Source organism: Archocentrus centrarchus, chromosome 24 (genome assembly GCF_007364275.1).
Source record: "Archocentrus centrarchus isolate MPI-CPG fArcCen1 chromosome 24, fArcCen1, whole genome shotgun sequence".
NCBI classification, from domain to species: domain Eukaryota; kingdom Metazoa; phylum Chordata; class Actinopteri; order Cichliformes; family Cichlidae; genus Archocentrus; species Archocentrus centrarchus.
The window spans coordinates 136,775-155,392 of NC_044369.1; the positions used below are offsets into that span (position 1 = coordinate 136,775).

Here is an 18,618-nt window from a genome sequence, read left to right on the forward strand (position 1 = left end):
TCCCTTTAACAGGAAGAAACTAAGTTATGTAAACCAATGTCAGCAGGGAGAAAGAAGAGCCGATGTATGGACACATTTGTCCTTTGACGTTGTGACAACAAAACGATGTGTAAACCATGTGGGGCGACTATCTCGGGTAAAAACACGACAAATCTTAAACGACATCTGCAAACCAGTCACCCAGATCTCCATGCAAAGGTCAGCATTTTAATGTCATGCAGGCTAAAGTGTTTTTCCCAGTTTGTGTTTAGAGAAAATCTCCACACCGCGGTGGATTAGCCTTTCCTAATCTTAGTCCTGAACACTGCCTGTACCTTTCAGAGCGTCCTGCTGTAAAACGCTCGTATTATCTCAGTAAGGTGGTATTAATGATCAGGTGTGTGGGAAGCAGGTGAAACGCTAATGTTAATATTATTAATAATATTCCATAACTTTGAATAAATGTTTAATTTAGTGTAAGTGTGTATAATGACTAATTCAAAGGTACTGAAGAAAAAGCATTTACATTTTACACCCTTTATATTTTAGTCACTAAATCGACTGTAGATTAGTTGACTATATTCTTACCATAATTTCCTCTACTAAACTAGACTAAAACTAAAACTATTCAGTTGACTAAATTAGGACTAAAACTAAATTGCATTTTCAACAAAAGACTATGACTAAAACTATAAGCTTGATCATAAAGGAAAGTTTTTAAGCCTAATCTTAAAAATAGAGAGGGTGTCTGTCTCCTGAAACCAAACTGGGAGCTGGTTCCACAGAAGAGGGGCCTGAAAGGTGGCGCTGTCACTTGGTGTTGCTCTCACTGCAGTATTGTATCACTTCCTGTTCCTGTTTCGGAGCACAGTGTTTTGCTGTCTGTTAGCTGTTATATCTGTATAACTCGATTTATCTGGATAATAACATATTTTAGTGTAATCTTCACCTACTTTAAATAGCATACTCTTTGCTGAATCACCTGTATTCACATTACTCTATTTGTTTTTAGAAATTCGCTAGCTTAGCTCAGCTAGTAGCTTAGCCCTTAGCCGACTCACTACCAGCATGGGCTTCTTCTCCTGTCTCTCCTGCACTTTCCTGCTCTGGGTGTCACATGTTTCGTTACTCCTCGGCCTCCTTTAGCAGTAACGGTACTTGTAATAAATGTAGTCTGTTTGTAGCTCTGGAGGCCAGGCTTTCTGAATTGGAGACTCGGCTCCGCACCCTGGAAAATCCTACATCTAGCCAGGCCCCTGTAGCGGGTGCGGACCATGGTAGCTTAGCCGCCGTTAGCTCCCCCCAGGCAGATCCCTGAGCAGCAGGGAAAACAGGCCGGCTGGGTGACGGTGAGGAGGAAGCGTAGTCCTAAGCAGAAGCCCCGGTACACCACCAACCTGTTCACGTCTCTAACCGTTTTTCTCCACTCGGCGACACACCCGACGAGGAACAAACTCTGGTTATTGGTGACTCTGTTTGAGAAACGTGAAGCTAGAGACACCGGCGACCATAGTCAAATGTCTTCCAGGGGCCAGAGCAGGCGACATTCATGGAAATTTGAAACTGCTGGCTAAGGCTAATCGTAGATTTGGTAAGATCATTATTCACGTCGGCAGTAATGACACCCGGTTACGCCAATCGGAGGTCACTAAAATTAATATTGACTCGGTGTGTAACTTTGCAAAAACGATGTCGGACTCTGTAGTTTCTCTGGGCCCCTCCCCAATCAGACCAGGAGCGACATGTTTAGCCACATGTTCTCCTTGAATCGCTGGCTGTCTGAGTGGTGTCCAAAAAATGACGTGGGCTTCATAGATAATTGGCAAAGTTCTGGGGAAAACCTGGTCTTGTTAGGAGAGACGGCATCGATCCCACTTTGGATGGAGCAGCTCTCATTTCTAGAAATCTGGCCAAATTTATTAACCCTCCCAAAAACTGACTACCCAGGGTTGAGACCAGGAAGCAGAGTTGCAGTCTTACACCCCTCTCTGCAGCTTCTCTCCTCCTGCCATCCCCCCAAAACCCCATCCCCATAGAGTCGGTGCCTGCTCCCAGACCACCAAAAACCAAAGCTAAAATCAGCAAAAAGCTATTAAGCATAAAATTCAAAACAATAAATAATACAGCTTCATCACTGCACCAAAGAATAAAACAATTAAATGTGGATTGTTAAACATTAGGTATCTCTCTTCCAAGTCCCTATTAGTAAATGATTTAATAATTGATCAACGTATTGATTTATTCTGCCTTACAGAAACCTGGTTACAGCAGGATGAATATGTTAGTTTAAATGAATCAGCACCCCCGAGTCACAGTAACTGTCAGAATGCTCGAAGCACAGGTCGAGGAGGAGGATTAGCTGCATCTTCAATTCCAGCTTATTAATTAATCAAAGACCCAGACAAAGTTTTCATTCTTTTGAAAGCCTGACTCTTAGTCTTGTTCATCCTAATTGGGAAATAAAACCTGTTTATTTGTTATTATCTATCGTCCACCTGGTCCTTACTCTGAGTTTCTGTCTGATTTCTCAGACTTTTTATCTGATTTAGTGCTCAGTTCAGATAAAATAATTATAGTGGGTGATTTTAACATCCATGTAGATGCTGAGAATGACAGCCTCAACACTGCATTTAATCTATTGTTAGATTCAATTGGCTTCTCCTCAAAATGTAAAGGAGCCCACCCACCACTTTAATCATACTCTAGATCTTGTCCTAACATATGGCATAGAAACTGAAGACTTAACAGTATTCCCTGAAAGCCCCCTCCTGTCTGATCATTCTTAGTAACATTTACATTTACTTTAATGGATTACACAGCAGTGGGGAATAAGTTTTATTACAGTAGAAGTCTTTCTGAAAGTGCTGTAACTAAGTTTAAGGATCTAATTCCTTCATTGTTATGCTCTTCAGTGCCAACACAGTACAGAGCAGCTACCTAAACTCTGCTCCCAGTGAGGTCGATTATCTCGTCAATAGTTTTACATCCTCACTGCGTATAACTTTGGATACTGTTGCTCCTCTGAAAAGGAAAGCTTCAAATCAGAAGTGCCTGACTCCGTGGTATAATTCACAAACACACAGCTTAAAGCAGATAACCCGAAAGCTGGAGAGGGAATGGCGTCTCACTAAATTAGAAGATGCTCATTTAGCCTGGAAAAAGAGTTTGTTGCTCTATAAAAAAGCCCTCTGTAAAGCTAGGACATCTTACTATTCATCATTAATTGAAGAAAATAAGAACAACCCCAGGTTTGTTTCAGCACTGTAGCCAGGCTGACAAAGAGTCAGAGCTCTGTAGAGCCGAGTATTCCTTTCACTTTAACTAGTAGTGACTTCATGGATTTCTTTACAAATAAAATTTTAGACATTAGAGAAAAAATTATTCATAACCATCTCAAAGATTATTCTTCATGTTCGGCTGCTTTCAGCACTGCTGGTATTTGTTTTGACTCTTTTGCTCCAGTTGATCTTTCAGAGTTAACTTCAATAGTTACTTCCTCCAAACCAGCAACATGTTTATTAGATCCCATTCCTACTAGACTGTTCAAAGAAGTCTTTCCAATTATTGATGCTTCAATCTTAAAATGATCAATCAGTCTTTATTAGTTGGCTATGTACCACAGACCTTCAAGGTGGCTGTAATTAAACCTCTGCTTAAAAAGCCATCACTTGACCCAGCTGCCTTAGCTAATTATAGGCCAATCTCCAACCTTCCTTTTCTCTCAAAGATTCTTGAAAGAGTAGTTGTAAAACAGCTCACTGATCATCTGCAGAGGAACGGTTTATTTGAAGAGTTTCAGTCAGGTTTCAGAATTCATCACAGTACAGAAACAGCATTAGTGAAGGTTACAAATGATCTTCTTACAGCCTCTGACAGTGGACTCATCTCTGTACTTGTCCTGTTGGACCTCAGTGCAGCTTTTCATACTGTTGACCATAACATTTTATTACAGAGATTAGAGCTTGCTATAGGTATTAAAGGTACTGCACTGCAGTGGTTTGAATCATATTTATCTCATAGACTCCAATTTGTTCATGTAAATGGGGAGTCTTCTTCACACACTAAGGTTAATTATGGAGTTCCACAGGGTTCTGTGCTAGGACCAATTTTATTTACATTATACATGCTTCCCTTAGGCAGTATTATTAGAAAGCACTGCATCAATTTTCATTGTTATGCAGATGATACTCAGCTTTACCTATCAATGAAGCCAGATGACACACATCAATTAGTTAAACTGCAGGAATGTCTTAAAGATATTAAGGCCTGGATGACCTCTAATTTCCTGCTTCTAAATTCAGATTAAACTGAAATTCTTGTTCTCTGCCCCACAAATCTTAGAAACATGGTGTCAAACCAGATACTTACTCTGGATGGCATTACTTTGGCCTCCAGTAACACTGTGAGAAATCTTGGAGTCATTTTTGACCAGGATATGTCCTTCAATACACATATTAAACAAATATGTAGGACCGCTTTTTTGCATTTGCGCAATATTTCTAAAATTAGGTGGCCGTTACACGAAGCCGTTTTCACTGAAACGGTGTCGTTTTGATGCGTTCAGCCTTTCGTTTACACGATGGCGTTTCAGAAACGATCCGCGTTTACACGAGGACATGTGAAACGATGAAAACGATGTAGTTCCCATGCCAGGCCACAAGTTGGCGTTGGTTTTCTCTTTGCAAAGTTTGTTTACGCAAGACGCGCATGCGTGGAGTGACACAGTAGGTAGTGCGGCAAATTGTTCATTACTTACAAAACGGCCAATGTGAGAGGTTTTGTGTGGACCGATGATGAGGTTGGATCGCTGCTGCACACAACGCTGAATTACAAAACGGTAAAAACACAGGAAAAGCATAAGAAGCACTCGTGAATCCGCGAGTACTGTTTATCAGTTTGCGCGTGCGCGAAAAACTGGCCGTCGCAACCATAGTGCGCATGTGCGAGTCGAGCGTTTTCAAATCACCCCGGTTTCAAGTGTTTACACGAGAACGCAAGCCGGTGCGTTTCTGAAACGCTCCACTCTGGACCCCGTTTCTGAAACACATCGTTTTCACTCTGTTGTCGTGTAAACAGAAGGGCGAAACGCATCAAAACGACACCGTTGTCGTGTAAACGCAAGGCCGAAACGCATCAAAACGACACCGTTTCAAAATGAAAACGGTCTCGTGTAAACGGCACCTTAGAAACATCCTTTCTCAGAGTGATGCTGAAAAGCTCATTCATGCATTTATTACTTCTAGGGTGGACTATTGTAATTCATTATTATCAGGCTGTTCTAAAAGCTCCCTGAAAAGCCTTCAGCTGATCCAAAATGCTGCAGCTAGAGTACTGACAGGGACTAGAAAGAGAGAGCAGATTTCTCCCATATTGGCTTCTCTTCATTGGCTCCCTGTTAAATCTAGAATAGAATTTAAAATTCTTCTCCTCACATACAAGGTCTTGAATAATCAGGCACCATCTTATCTCAAAGACCTCATAGTACCATATCACCCCAACAGAGCACTTCGCTCTCAGACTGCTGGCTTACTTGTGGTTCCTAGGATACTTAAGAGTAGAATGGGAGGCATAATAATGAAGGAATTAGATCCTTAAACTTAGTTACAGTACTTTCAGAAAGACTTCTACTGTAATAAAACTTATTCCCCACAGCTGTGTAATCCATTAAAGTAAATGTAAATGTTACTAAGAAATGATCAGAAGGGAGGGGGCTTTCAGGGAATATTGTTAAGTCTTCAGTTTCTATGCCATATGTCAGGACAAGATCCAGAGTAGGATTAAAGTGATGGGTGGGCTCCTTTATATTTTCAGAGAAGACACCTGAATGTAATAATAGATTAAATGCAGTGTTAAGGCTGTCATTTTCAGTTTCAATATGGATGTTAAAATCACCCACTATAATTATTTTATCTGATATGAGCACTAAATCAGATAAAAAGTCTGAGAAATCAGACAGAAACTCTGAGTAAGGACCAGGTGAACGATAGATAATAACAAATAAAACAGGTTTTTAATTTCCCAATTAGGATGGACAAGACTAAGAGTCAGGCTTTCAAAAGAATTAAAACTTTGTCTGGGTCTTTGATTAATTAATAAGCTGGAATTGAAGATTGCAGCTACTCCTCCTCCTCGACCTGTGCTTTGAGCATTTTGACAGTTACTGTGACTCGGGGGTGTTGATTCATTTAAACTAACATATTCATCCTGTCATGTCAGGCTGTGTGGCTGGAGGGGTTAGACCTGAAATGCAGGATTCAGGCAGAGGGTGAACTTAAAGTGGTTTATTTTGGTATTGAAACAAAAGACAACAATGAACCTACACTGGGACTGGACAGGAGCCAGAACTAAATGGAGGAGGCCAGACACACAGAATTGGGAGCAGCAATGACAACGCGACAAAGAACAGATGAAAACTGAGGGCTTAAATACACATTAGGTAATCAGGGCAAGAGGAAACAGCAGGGCACAGCAGGTGAAGCAAGTGAAACTAATAACAGGGGAAGCAAAACTAAACACAAAGCACGGGGAACACAAGACTGTCAAAATAAAACAGGAAGTGACAAGGTACGTGCAGACTTGACACGGGGAACTGGCACGCAGACGCTGGACAGAGACGCAGACCTGCCACAGGGAAGCACAAGGGACTAGAAATAAACAGGAATACAAAAGAGAACTAATAAACATAATCATTGAAATAACTGAAACAGAACCAAGAGAACACAAAACACTGGGCCACCGGCCCAGGACCATGACAAATCCTGCTGTAACCAGGTTTCTGTAAGGCAGAATAAATCAATATGTTGATCAATTATTAAATTGTTTACTAACAGGGACTTGGAAGAGAGAGACCTAATGTTTAATAATCCACATTTAATCTTTTCATTCTTTGGTGCAGTTGATGAAGCTGTATTATTTATTGTTTTTGAATATTTATGCTTAAATAGTTTTTTGCTGATTTTAGGTTTGCTTTTTTGGTGTTCTGGGAGCAGGCACCGACTCTATGGGGATGGTTCCACTGAATCCACTCAATACTGACATATGTAACTGATTATATAACAAAGTGGGATCAAAAAGTTACATATAAAAAACAACAACAACAAAAAGAACCAAAACTGATTTAATTTAATTGAAAATCATCACTTTGTGCAGAACATACCACTGTGAGTGATCCTGCCACATTTCACAAGCTCCCCAGAGGTCTGTTCTATTTGCAGGAGTAAAACTTGGACCGAGAGGAAACATCCAGTTTGGTCTAAAACCAAACCAGAACTGAATGTGCAGCATCATCGCCAGTGAAAAGAATCAAGTCAGGGACCCAGCAGTGGAATTCAATGGAAGAGACAGGTGTCAGAGTTACAGGAGGAGAACAGCCAGCTTTTGTTTGCAACATTTGTTTGACATTCTTGGGGTTGTGTACAATGAATTTGTTGGTACACAGTGCATAAAAAAAATGGGAATTTTGACAGCACTAACACAATCGTTGCTCTGCAGTGTCCTTCCTTATTAGATTTAGGCACTCATCACTTCCTCCTCCTCATAATGAAATTCAAATAAAAGGTCAGTGCTCTGGCACAAAGGAGTAGCTCCAGCTTGCAGTGTAAAGCATTCTTACTGTGTCAGCACAAATAAACCATTTTTAAGAGGATTCTCAACAAATTTAACATTAGATAGTTTATACATCACATAGACAAAAGTACTATAGGTCTAATGTGTATACACTATACACATATAGCACTTTGAGGCACTTTTTTCTTACATAAACTTAACATGCTTCACATTAAAAATAAAAAACAAAAATAAAGTCATAAACATGAGAAGGTCACAGAACTGAATCAAGAATGATAAACCCAGTGTCCACCCAGACACACAGAAATACAAATATAAACTGCTGCAATATGAGTTAACTTGCACACAAAGCATTTCAAATATACAATAACACTAATGGTTTAACACCAGTAACATCCTTTTGTGGACCACTCAGAATATCTGGATTTAGGACCTGAACTTTCTGTTGAGGAAATCGTCTCCTCTTTCAATGATGTGTCTCAGAGTGTCCAGGATTAAAGCATCAGCATCAGTCTTCAGGTCATATTCTGAATTGTAGTTCTTCACTGGGAAGATGCAGTTAAGGGAGATCCCTGTGTCTGTACTGAACTGCTCAATCTACATTTAAAAAAGGGAACAGCTTGGTTCAGAAATCAGAGCTCAGAAAAAAACTCAAAGGTTTGTACTGAAATGTTGAGAATAATTTTGACAATGGAAACTTAAACTAATTAACCTTTTTCTTTAGAGATATGCTCTTGAAGACGTTCTTGATTTCTCTGTTGATCTTAGGACAAGCCTCATCAATTCTGGTGAAAATGACAATTTTTGGAACCTCTGAGGAAACAAAAAACAGAAGTGAACCCTTTATATTTGACCACAGAGGCTGTGTGAATGTGAAACAGTGAAGGGACCTTTATGAATGTTTGATGCTCATATCAGTAGATCACCATGACATAAGAATGGATTATAACTTCATTTATAACTTAAAAATGAGACCTTCCTCAACTATCTCACTCCTGTGACTGATTTCTACATGAAGAATGGAATTTTCACGTCTAAAGGATATGATTCACCATTGAGCAACATCAGCAGACATAAGCTTAGAAATGGAGTCTACTAATCACTAATGTCACTAGATGAGCAGCTCTCAACCCAGCACAGACTCCACATAAGGATAAGAATTACAGGCTGATGTGTAACACCATCTGCAGCATTAATGAGGAAGAAGCTAAGAGGATTAAGGTAATATTTGTCTACATTTATGGAGAATCTCATTCTCTGACATACATACTATATGATCAAAACAGGGTTAGTGCAGCGTAACAGTGTAGGACACTGTTTCAACCAATGCAAGGTTTCACACAGTGTGAGCATGTGCTGAAAGTAAACAAGATTGCTCGATGATTGCAGTAACGAAGTACAAATACATCATTGTACTTAAGTAGATTATTCAGGTATCTGTACTTTACTTAAGTACTTATTTTTCTGACTACTTTTTACTTTTACTCACTACATTTTTACACAAGTATATCTGTACTTTCTACTTCTTACATTTTCAAACAGACTGGTAAATTAAATTTAACTTTTGAAGGAAATTTGTATTTCTGGTCACTGCGCCTTCAAACATCGATCTGAGCCTAAACGGAGGAACAATAACAGATATGAGATAGTCGTACTGGTGTATCCATCACCGGGGTTTAATTGCATAAAAAGACATGAAAGAGTTAAAACCATAAAATTTAATCATCATTTATAGTGCTGTGCTCAGGGATTACAGTGGGTTGGACTGAGGGCAGATTTCCGCAAGTTGTGGTCGCGGTACTTGAACATCTAGCTAGCGCCACTGAAGAGGAATGAAAATAAAGGGAGTAACATTTTGTTGCAGGTAATTTAAAATGCAACTTTTCTAAATGCTCAACAATAATCAGCAAACGCACAAACTGTTTGTGTGCAGTTTGTCACACAGTGTGTCTGCTAGCTAAAGGCTGTATTTCATTGTATGTATAATGACAATAAAGTTCTATTCTATTCTATTTCCAGGAAGGGAAAAGAGAGAGTGAGAGAAGTTCACTCAGAGATGGAGAAAGATGGAAGAAAGAGGACAGGAGAGGAAGGAGAAAGGTTAGATTTAAAAGTAAGAACTGCTCAGTGACATCTGATAAACTGGAAATTTAAAGCTTACATTTTAAAATCAGATATGGGAGCTGTATATGATGTGAAGTTGTGTTTTTTTTTCATATTGTGAAACATCCTGCAAGACAAACTGAGGTTAATTTGCTGTACTGTGGTGAATTTACAGTAAAGCTCTGTGTTGGACTGGTCCAGAGCAGAGATGAGTTTGAATTTAATCTGATGAAGCTTAGATTCATTCACCAAATTCAATCTTTTATACCAACTTTATACTCTTAGTGTAGGGGATGAAAGATAGCTCATGAAATATCTTGTTGAGTTGTATAAATCCACACAGAGCAGTAAACCTCAGAGCAGCAGCAGCTGATCACAGCCTGACACAAAGAAAATCTACTGGAGCTCACAATAGAAATTACTGTGAGCTGGGAGTCTTTTCCCCAAGTTGAGCCACTGCAGCGGATCTTAGGGTTCCCCATCCACCCCCCCCCCCACCCCCACCCACTGTACTCATTTTCCTGTTCAGGTGAGGCAGAGTCACCCCCTATAAAGTAGGTAACAGCAAATAGAGCTTTTTTAAAAAATTCTTTTTTCTCTGCTCATGTTCCCCATATCAGTGTTCATGCTGAGTGCATTAATTTTTGATTGAAATTAAGTTTGTACTCACATGTAATAATTAGGGGTGGGACTCGATAAAAAAAATTAATTGAATTAATTAGAAGCTTTGTAATTAATTGAAATTAATCGCATTTTAATCACATTTAAATATTTAACATGAGAAATATTAATTTAAGTTTGGTTGATGAATGAATCAATATACATAAGCTTAAACTTCAAAATGTTGTTTATTTTCCCACCAGTCTACTACACAGACCAACAAAGGGTGGAAGTGCTCCTGTGATAAGCAAACTCCTGAAATTAAAGTTAAGCATCCTAACTGGATAGTTTTATTCTACATTAATGTCTCACTTAATATAGCTGGAAATTAATCACTCGCTCAGCTGTATTCCTTGATGTTGAAATGTGTTATGCTTGTTTTAACAGCTTATTTTGAGTGAAAGAATTAAAATTAAACCACAAAAAGGAGCAAAAGTTCATTCTCCGTTTAACCAGCTGCTTTTACACAGCTGTGCTTCGCACTCTCAGCTGCTAGGCGACATGAGCTACGCCGAAGTGAGGGCAGGTGATGCTGATATGAAGGCTAGCTGCTCACTTCTGGCCTTTGCAGTCTACGTGGGCCGGGTCCTTCGAAGGATGCGGCCCCTGAATTTGGACATTGTGCGTCAATATAATCTGTATGCCTGGAACTCATGCACTGAGAAACGTTCCACGGTGCAAAGTGCGATTAAAATGCGTTAAAAATTTTAATTCGTTAATTTCCCCGTAATTAATTAATTGAAATTAACACATTAAAGTCCCACCCCTAGTAATAATTATAATAATTACATTAATATAGCACAAGGTTCAGTTAGCTTTGCACAAAAATAACTGATAGAAACGTCCTCCAATGAGCTACTTTTATTTTCTACTTTGAGTAGTTTTCAGAGCCTGTACTTTTACACTTTTACTTGAGTAAAGAAGTTGAATCAGTACTTCAACTTTTACCAGAGTATATATTTTAACACAAGTATTTGTATTCTACAAATGTTACAAGTATTTGTACTTCTAAAGTACAGACTGTGCTTTTGCCACCTCTGATTACAGGTCACCTTAGTGTCCATCAGTGTCACTAATAACAGTGGTTTTCTTGAAGTTATGCTTATGTTTAAGAAAAAAGAATGCTGATTGTGTTTAAGATGTGAAAAAAATAAACAGTGATTTCTGCTCTTACCCATGTCATCAGCTTCATCTCTGATGTCCTCTATCACCTCTCTGGTCTCTTGGTTCATCGAGGATACAGTGCTGGCATCAATGACAAAAACCAGAATGTCCACTCTGTCATTGGCAGACGGAGTTCTGTTGTAATGTGGGTCATCTTTTGACAGTTTACATTCAGGATTGAACTGAAAAACAAACAGAGGGTAATGGATGCATCACAAATCAATATAACAGTTTAGAGTTTCTTTGCACTTTTAAAAACATGGCAACTACCTTATAACCTTCTTTTACGTGTCCCTTCAGTGCCCGCTTGACATCCTTCACATGAATTTGTCTGGCTTTTCTGTTGCTGCTGGCATTCAATCCCATCATGTCATTGAAGACAAAAGGGAAAAAGGAATCTGAGTCTCCCATTGGGATCCTGTGGGTTTTGTACTGTGGATCACATGTAAAGAATATTACAGTTATTAAGACTGACAGTGTGGAATAGCGCTGATCAATAAAAACATCACAGAAGACTGCCCATAATTTAGAGTTCACCTCAGCTAACTGGAGTCCCTGAGCTGTACATCTGGATCATGTTCGTGCTGTTGATGGTGCCATTTTTATTTTTTTTTAATTGTAAAGCACTATAGAAATAAAATGGACTTATTTCCTTTTGGAGCATTTTAATGCAATTATCTGACACAAAAGCAGGAGTTATTCTAATTCACTAAAACAGAACTAAAACCCTAAACTAGTTTAAAAAAAAAACTTTTTAGTTAACTAATATAAAAATAAAATCTAGATTTTTGAAGAAAAAAAATGACTAAAACAACTGCAAATTTGGAAAAATACAATAAAAATACGGCAGAAATATCCTTTGTTTTAGTATTTGTTAAACTGGTAAAACATTGTTGTCACTACTGTACCTGTTTGACGAGCCTTTGATGGAGATGTTTATTGAGAGTTTGGATGTCTACAAGACTGTGAGTCACTAAATCTTCTGTTTTTAAACTGATTTTCCTAAATCTTGCATCTGTCATATTCTCTAAATACAACAATATTTTAAAAGATTAAAACACTGAAAAGAATGAAAACTAAACTAAAAATTCTTCTTTCACCTGCTCCCTTTAGGGGCTGCCACAGTGGATCATCTGCTCCAATCTCATTGTACATCCTGTATAATGACAATAAAGGCATTCTATTCTATTCTATTCTATTCATTCATGAACCTCCTCTGAGCTCTCTTCCTCCTGCCTGGCAGCTCCATCTTCAACATCCTTTGTCCAGTATATTCACTATCCCTCCTCTTCACATGTCCAAACCATCTCAGCCTGAGCTGTCTCACTGATGGCCTTATTTCTAATCTTGTCCATCCTGGTAACTCCCTATGAAGAGTTGAACGTCTTCAACAGCAGGTCTCACCACCATCTTGTAAACCTTCCCTTTTTCTCTTGCTGCTGTCTTCTGTCAAAAAACCTTAACACCATACCTACCCAACACCTCCTCATCACCTCTGTTCCATTCACTTACATCTCCACTGAAGTCTCCAATGCTCGTGGCCTTGCTTCCCTGCCACTGGCACACATAACATCTCTACCTTCCTTCTCTTGATCATATGAGCTAGCTCTCCACCTTTACCAGTCATAGTGCCTATATTTAATCATTACACAGGCTTCCTGTGAAATCCAGTATCAATTTTAAAATATTCTGACTAATTGCAAGATGGCGCCAGTGTCCTCGGCAGTCAGTCGGTCTTTATATGTTTTATTTATATTCTTTTTGTATTTTGTGGCGTGTAAGTCTCTGTTTTTATATGACCGCCAGTCACTCCTAGATATTAACAAAAGTCTGCGCCAAACGAACTATGATGGTCATAGGACTTTGCCTCCACACCTCTCGGCTGTTCCAACCTACCTTCTCCGGACTTGGATTCTGCTTTCTCGGAGTAAACGCCGCCACTACCGTGGCAAGTGTGGAGGAAAACTGAGAAAACTGAAGAACTGTTTGGCACGTTCTTTTCCTCCTCCTTTGGCTAAAACTTCTTATCTGTACCTCACCGCTTTCTGGACCCAATTGCTTCCACTCTGACACCTGTTTCCTGTTCTGAGGTGAGCTTTCAGCTGTGCTCCCCCTGTTTCTCTGGTCTCCGACAACGTGGAATTAATTTGCAGAACCTGAGGTCTCTTTCCCGGGCGGCTCGATCAGCTAATCCGTTGACCGCGGCCCCTGTTAGATTTGCCTTGGCGAATGTCAGATTGCTGGCAAACAAAACTTATATCCTAAGGGATTTTATCGCCTCTAGCAACTTGGATTTTTTCTGCCTAACGCAGACATGGACTGATGATGGAGACGCCAGCGTCTTTGTGGAACTTCTCCCACCTGGGTTTTCTTATTTTAATTACTCCCAGTTCTCCGGACGTGGTGGAGGTACGGCAATCATCCACAGAAATCACTTCAAGTGTAAACCATGTACCTTTTCAACGTCGAGCTTTGAGGCCACTGTATGTGTGGTAAATTGCTCTAATCCGGTTCTATGTGCCGTTATCTATCGCCCACCGAGATGCGATAAGGACTTTGTAAGTGACTTTTCTGACTTCTTAACAGGATTTATGACTGAGTTTGACCGTGTGCTTATACTTGGGGATTTTAACATCCATATTTGCTGTCATACTAAGCCGTTGGTGAATGAATTTCTTAATCTCGCTGACTCTTTTAATTTGACACAATGGGCGTCTCATCCCACACATGTCCATGGTCATACATTGGACCTTGTTTTTTCCTATGGTCTGCCTGTTTCTGATCTGTTGATTGGAGACAATTTCTTTTCTGACCACATGCCCATTTTATTTAATGTTGTCTTGTGTGATGCTGCACTTAAACCACCTGCCCCTGCTTGCTATCGTCGGATTTTTAATTCTCTCTGTCAATCTATTTTCTGCTGCCTTTGAACAGCTTATCATTCCATGTGATATGGACACAGAACAATTAAGTCTTTGGCTAGATGCCTCCTGCCTGGAAATCTTAAATACTTTGGCTCCTATGAAACTTGGGCAGTCTAAGACCAAACCTGAACCTTGGTTCAATGATCAAGTTCGTGAGGTCAGACGTAAATGTCGTCGAGCCGAACGTAAATGGAAAAAAGACAATTTGCAAGCCTCCTTCCTGCTTCTCAGGAAATATTGGCATCTTTATCAAAGTTCCATTAAGGAGGCCAAAAAGGATTACTTGTCCAAGATTATTCTCTCTCATCAACATAATCTGCGTGTCTTATTCAAAACTATTGACTCTGTTCTTAATGTTTCACCGTGCTTGCTTGGGGAAATGGGCGGTTTAACCTGCGACGATTTTATGAATTTCTTTACTGGTAAGGTGTCCAATTTAAGATCTCTTACTGTGTTATCTGAAAATGACCCTGCCTGTTTGGCCCCATGTTCGGCCATTCTGGTTAGGTTTCAGCCAGTAGACTTGACCTTTTTAAATAACATAGTCGAACACATGAAACCATCGGGCTCTCCTCATGATATTATTTCCCCTTACTTTTATAAGGACGTCTTCCCTAGTATTGGGCACTCTATCCTTATCATTGTAAATAGTAGCCTGTTGTCAGGTGATGTCCCTTCGAGTTTCAAACACGCGGTGATACAGCCTCTTTTTAAGAAGCCTAGCCTTGACCAGACTGTTTTGGCTAATTTCAGGCCTATCTCCAAACTGCCTTTTATATCCAAAATACTAGAAAAAGTCGTCCTTTCTCAAATATAGCCTTTTTTAGACCTACACAACATTTTAGAGACATTTCAATCTGGTTTTAAAGCTCAGCATAGTACCAAATCGGCCTTGGTAAGGGTTCTAAATGATGTTCTTAGGGCTAATGAGTCTGGGAACTATGTCGTCCTTGTGCTTTTAGACTTATCTGCCGCTTTTGACACAATAGACCACAGTATGTTATTGTCCCGTTTAAATGCCCATGTTGGCTTTCATGGTACTGTTTTAAAATGGTTTGGTTCCTATTTGTCTGGCAGGTCTATATCTGTTAAACTAGCTGACGCAGAGTCCTTACCTGCCCCATTATCTTGTGGGGTTCCCCAGGGCTCAATTCTTGGCCCACTGCTGTTTTCTCTCTACTTGCTACCTTTGGGCTCAATTTTGCGGAAGCATGGAATTTCCTTCCATTGCTATACAGACGACATTCAAATGTATATGTCCTTAAAGAGAGGTGCCTCCTCGATTAAATCATTATTGCTATGTTTGGAGGACATTAAAGCATGGATGGCCCTTAATTTTTAAGCTTTAATGAAAATAAATCAGAAGTGATAGTGTTCTGTCCGAGTAGCCTGCAGGATTAATCTAAAATTGACCTGGGACCCTTAGCCCCTTACTTAAAGCAGACTGTGTCTAACCTGGGCTTCAAACTTGACTGTGAACTGAAATTTGATCGCCAGGTTGGGGCAGTAGTCCGCTCTTGCTTTCATCATTTAAGACAATTAACTAAGGTTAAGCCCCTCCTTTCTAAGCAGCACTTGGAGTTGGTGATCCATGCTATGATCACTATTAGGCTTGACTACTGTAATGCCCTTTATTTTGGTATCAGTCAGTCCTCCCTCAGATGACTTCAGCTGATTCAAAATGCTGCTGCTTGGCTCCTGTCTGGTGTGGGAAGGAGGAAGTGTCTTTCTCCTGTTTTGGCTTCTCTACACTGGCTATCAGTTCACTACAGGGTCTGTTTTAAAATTCTTTTATTTGTGTTCAAATGTCTTCATGATCTAGCTCCATCGTACCTGTCTGATAACTCCTTATCTCCCAACTTGCTGCCTCAGATCAGCTGATCAGCTGCTACTTGAGGTCCCAAGATCTAAGTTAAAGCTCAGAGGCGATAGAGCTTTTAGCATTTCTGCCCCTATCTTATGGAACAATCTCCCTTTACACATCAGGAGTGCCCCGTCATTGTCAACTTTTAAAACTTCTTTAAAGACACATTTTTATTCACTGGCTTTTAGTATACATTGAGATCTTATTAATTTTGTATTTCCTGTTTTATTATTGTTGTTCTTGTTGTCTTTGCTATTTTTTATTGTACAGCACTTTGTTGCAGTTGCTGTTTTTAAAGTGCTTTAAAAATGAATAAAGTAAAGTAAAGTAAGTTGCTCAGATATAAGTGTTTGCATGGGCGTCCGTCAGGTTTTTTATCAGATTGCTTACAATCCTATGTCCCATGCCGCCTGCTGAGATCTGTTGATGAACAGTTTTTAGTAATTCCAAATTTCTGATTGACTCTTACAGCCAACCACATGTTATCAGTTTCAGCTCCAAAACTCTGGAATCATCTCCCTCTTCAGATAAGGACATCAACCTCATGAACAGTATTGAGATCCAAACTGAAAGCATTTCTCTTCTCACTGGACTTTTCACTTTGAGATTAGGTTTGATTTACTCGCATTTTTCCCTGGATGTGTAAAAAAAAAAACAACAAAAAAAAAAAAAACAAGTGGCTGGCATAGTATACAGGAACATCTGTGCCAAGTATGACCTGGAAGTCCTGAGTTCAACATGGAACAAGCCTCCACGGGTAGTCAAGAATGACCGAGCTAAGATCCTGTGGGACTTCCAGATACAGGCAAACTTGTGATGGCTGACCAACTGAACATAGTAGTGGTGGACAAACGGAGGAAGAAAGCCGTAGGGATAGACACTGCAATACCAAGTGTCAGCAACATCAAGAAGAAAGAACACAAGAAGCTGGGTAAATACCAAGGGCTCAGAGAGGAGCTAGAGAGGAAGTGGAAAGTGAAGGTAACATTGGTCCCCGTGGTAATCGGAACACTCGGGGCAGTGACCCCCAAACTGGGGGAATGGCTTCAGCAGATTCCAGGAATGACATCCGAGATCTCTGTCCAGAAGAGCGCAATCCTGGGAACAGCTAAGATACTACGCAGGACCCTCAAGCTCCCAGGCCTCTAGTAGAGGACCCGAGCTTGGACAACAAAGTAGGGCGAGTGGGGAATTATTTATTTTAATAATTAAAAGAATTTTTAACATTATTACTTTTATTGGTATTGTTATTAATTACTGAATTATTCTCATTGTTTTAATTTTTTAAATTAATATTTCATTTTCATTAATGTTTTAATTGCTCTGCAGCACTTTGGTCAGTAAAAGCTTTTTTACAATAAAAAAATTAATGACTTCCTGTTATTTTCACTGTTGTCAGCACAGACATGTGTCATACCTTTTTGGTGCACGATGAATGAGAGGTGCCTCGGACGGGAGTCTCAAGACATATTCTGTTCTGTAGGACACTTTTAACAGAGTTAAGAAAACTGGACTTTCCAGCCCCGACCGGCCCATTAAGAAGAATCCTGAGCTGCTGTCCTTCAGTCTGAGGCTTGTAGTTGTTCACATACTGCAGATCATCATGTTTATTTCTGCTCAGGGAAGGAAACATCATGTTACATCCTAGACACCGAACAGCTGACAGACTGAAACAGGAAGTGATAATCAACAGCAATAATAAATATTTCTCAGTGGGTTGTAAACTCTTACCCCCAGTTAAACTGCCTCCATGGTGTATCAAGTACTGACAAAAAAATTTTAAAGACAGAATGATGTCATTGGACAATATTTTCACTGGAAGGAAAATATCAGCTTTAACCAAACTTACACTTCGGTGTAGGAGGAGGAGCTTTTGAAAACAGTCCTCCCATAACTGGAACATAAAGCATTTACTCTGAACTCATGTTTAAAGGAATCATTTCATTTTAGTCTTAAATTCAAATGAATGAACAAAAGCAAACATCAATCTGAAATATCCTACCCTTGTTGTGCTAATCTCTCTCGCTGAGATGTAGACAGTCTGCAGCCCAAATACCAGAATGTGAATTTACAGCCTCCCCTCCCAAAACTGTTTTAACTTTCACTTTTCTTTTCTCATAAAACAAGAGTTTTTGAAACACACACACACACACACACACACACACACACACACACACACACACATATATATATATATATATATATATATATATATATATATATATATATACACACACACACACACACACACACACATATATATCATTTAAATCCAGGTGTGACTGTAGTCAGTTATAAATTATCTTCTCTAAGAATAGAATAGAATACAATGCCTTTATTGTCATTATAGGACGTACA

The 18,618-nt window shown here is 39.5% G+C and overlaps 1 protein-coding gene across 1 annotated transcript; it reads right to left on the minus strand.

Moving 5' to 3' along the window:
- Nucleotides 1–7,119: 7,119 nt before the first annotated feature.
- On the minus strand, nt 7,120–18,334 carry LOC115774664 (interferon-induced protein 44-like). The gene is made up of 8 exons (XM_030722022.1): nt 18,263–18,334; nt 18,110–18,154; nt 17,992–18,025; nt 17,678–17,873; nt 11,743–11,904; nt 11,483–11,654; nt 8,258–8,358; nt 7,120–8,142 (listed from the first exon to the last, which is right to left on the minus strand). Exons 2-8 carry the CDS (start codon nt 18,150–18,152, stop codon nt 7,972–7,974), a joined length of 879 nt encoding a protein of 292 aa, XP_030577882.1. The 5' UTR covers nt 18,153–18,154; nt 18,263–18,334; the 3' UTR covers nt 7,120–7,971.
- Nucleotides 18,335–18,618: the final 284 nt, after the last annotated feature.

Excerpts from the sequence above, each read along its gene's own strand:
- LOC115774664 (XM_030722022.1), bottom strand. The coding sequence starts at position 18,152 with ATGGGAGGACTGTTTTCAAAAGCTCCTCCTCCTACACCGAAGT. Across the intron at positions 11,905-17,677 it reads ATTCATCGTGCACCAAAAAG|TACAAAACCCACAGGATCCC; the intron begins GTATGACACATG and ends TGTGATCCACAG. Across the intron at positions 11,655-11,742 it reads ACGTAAAAGAAGGTTATAAG|TTCAATCCTGAATGTAAACT; the intron begins GTAGTTGCCATG and ends TTTGTTTTTCAG.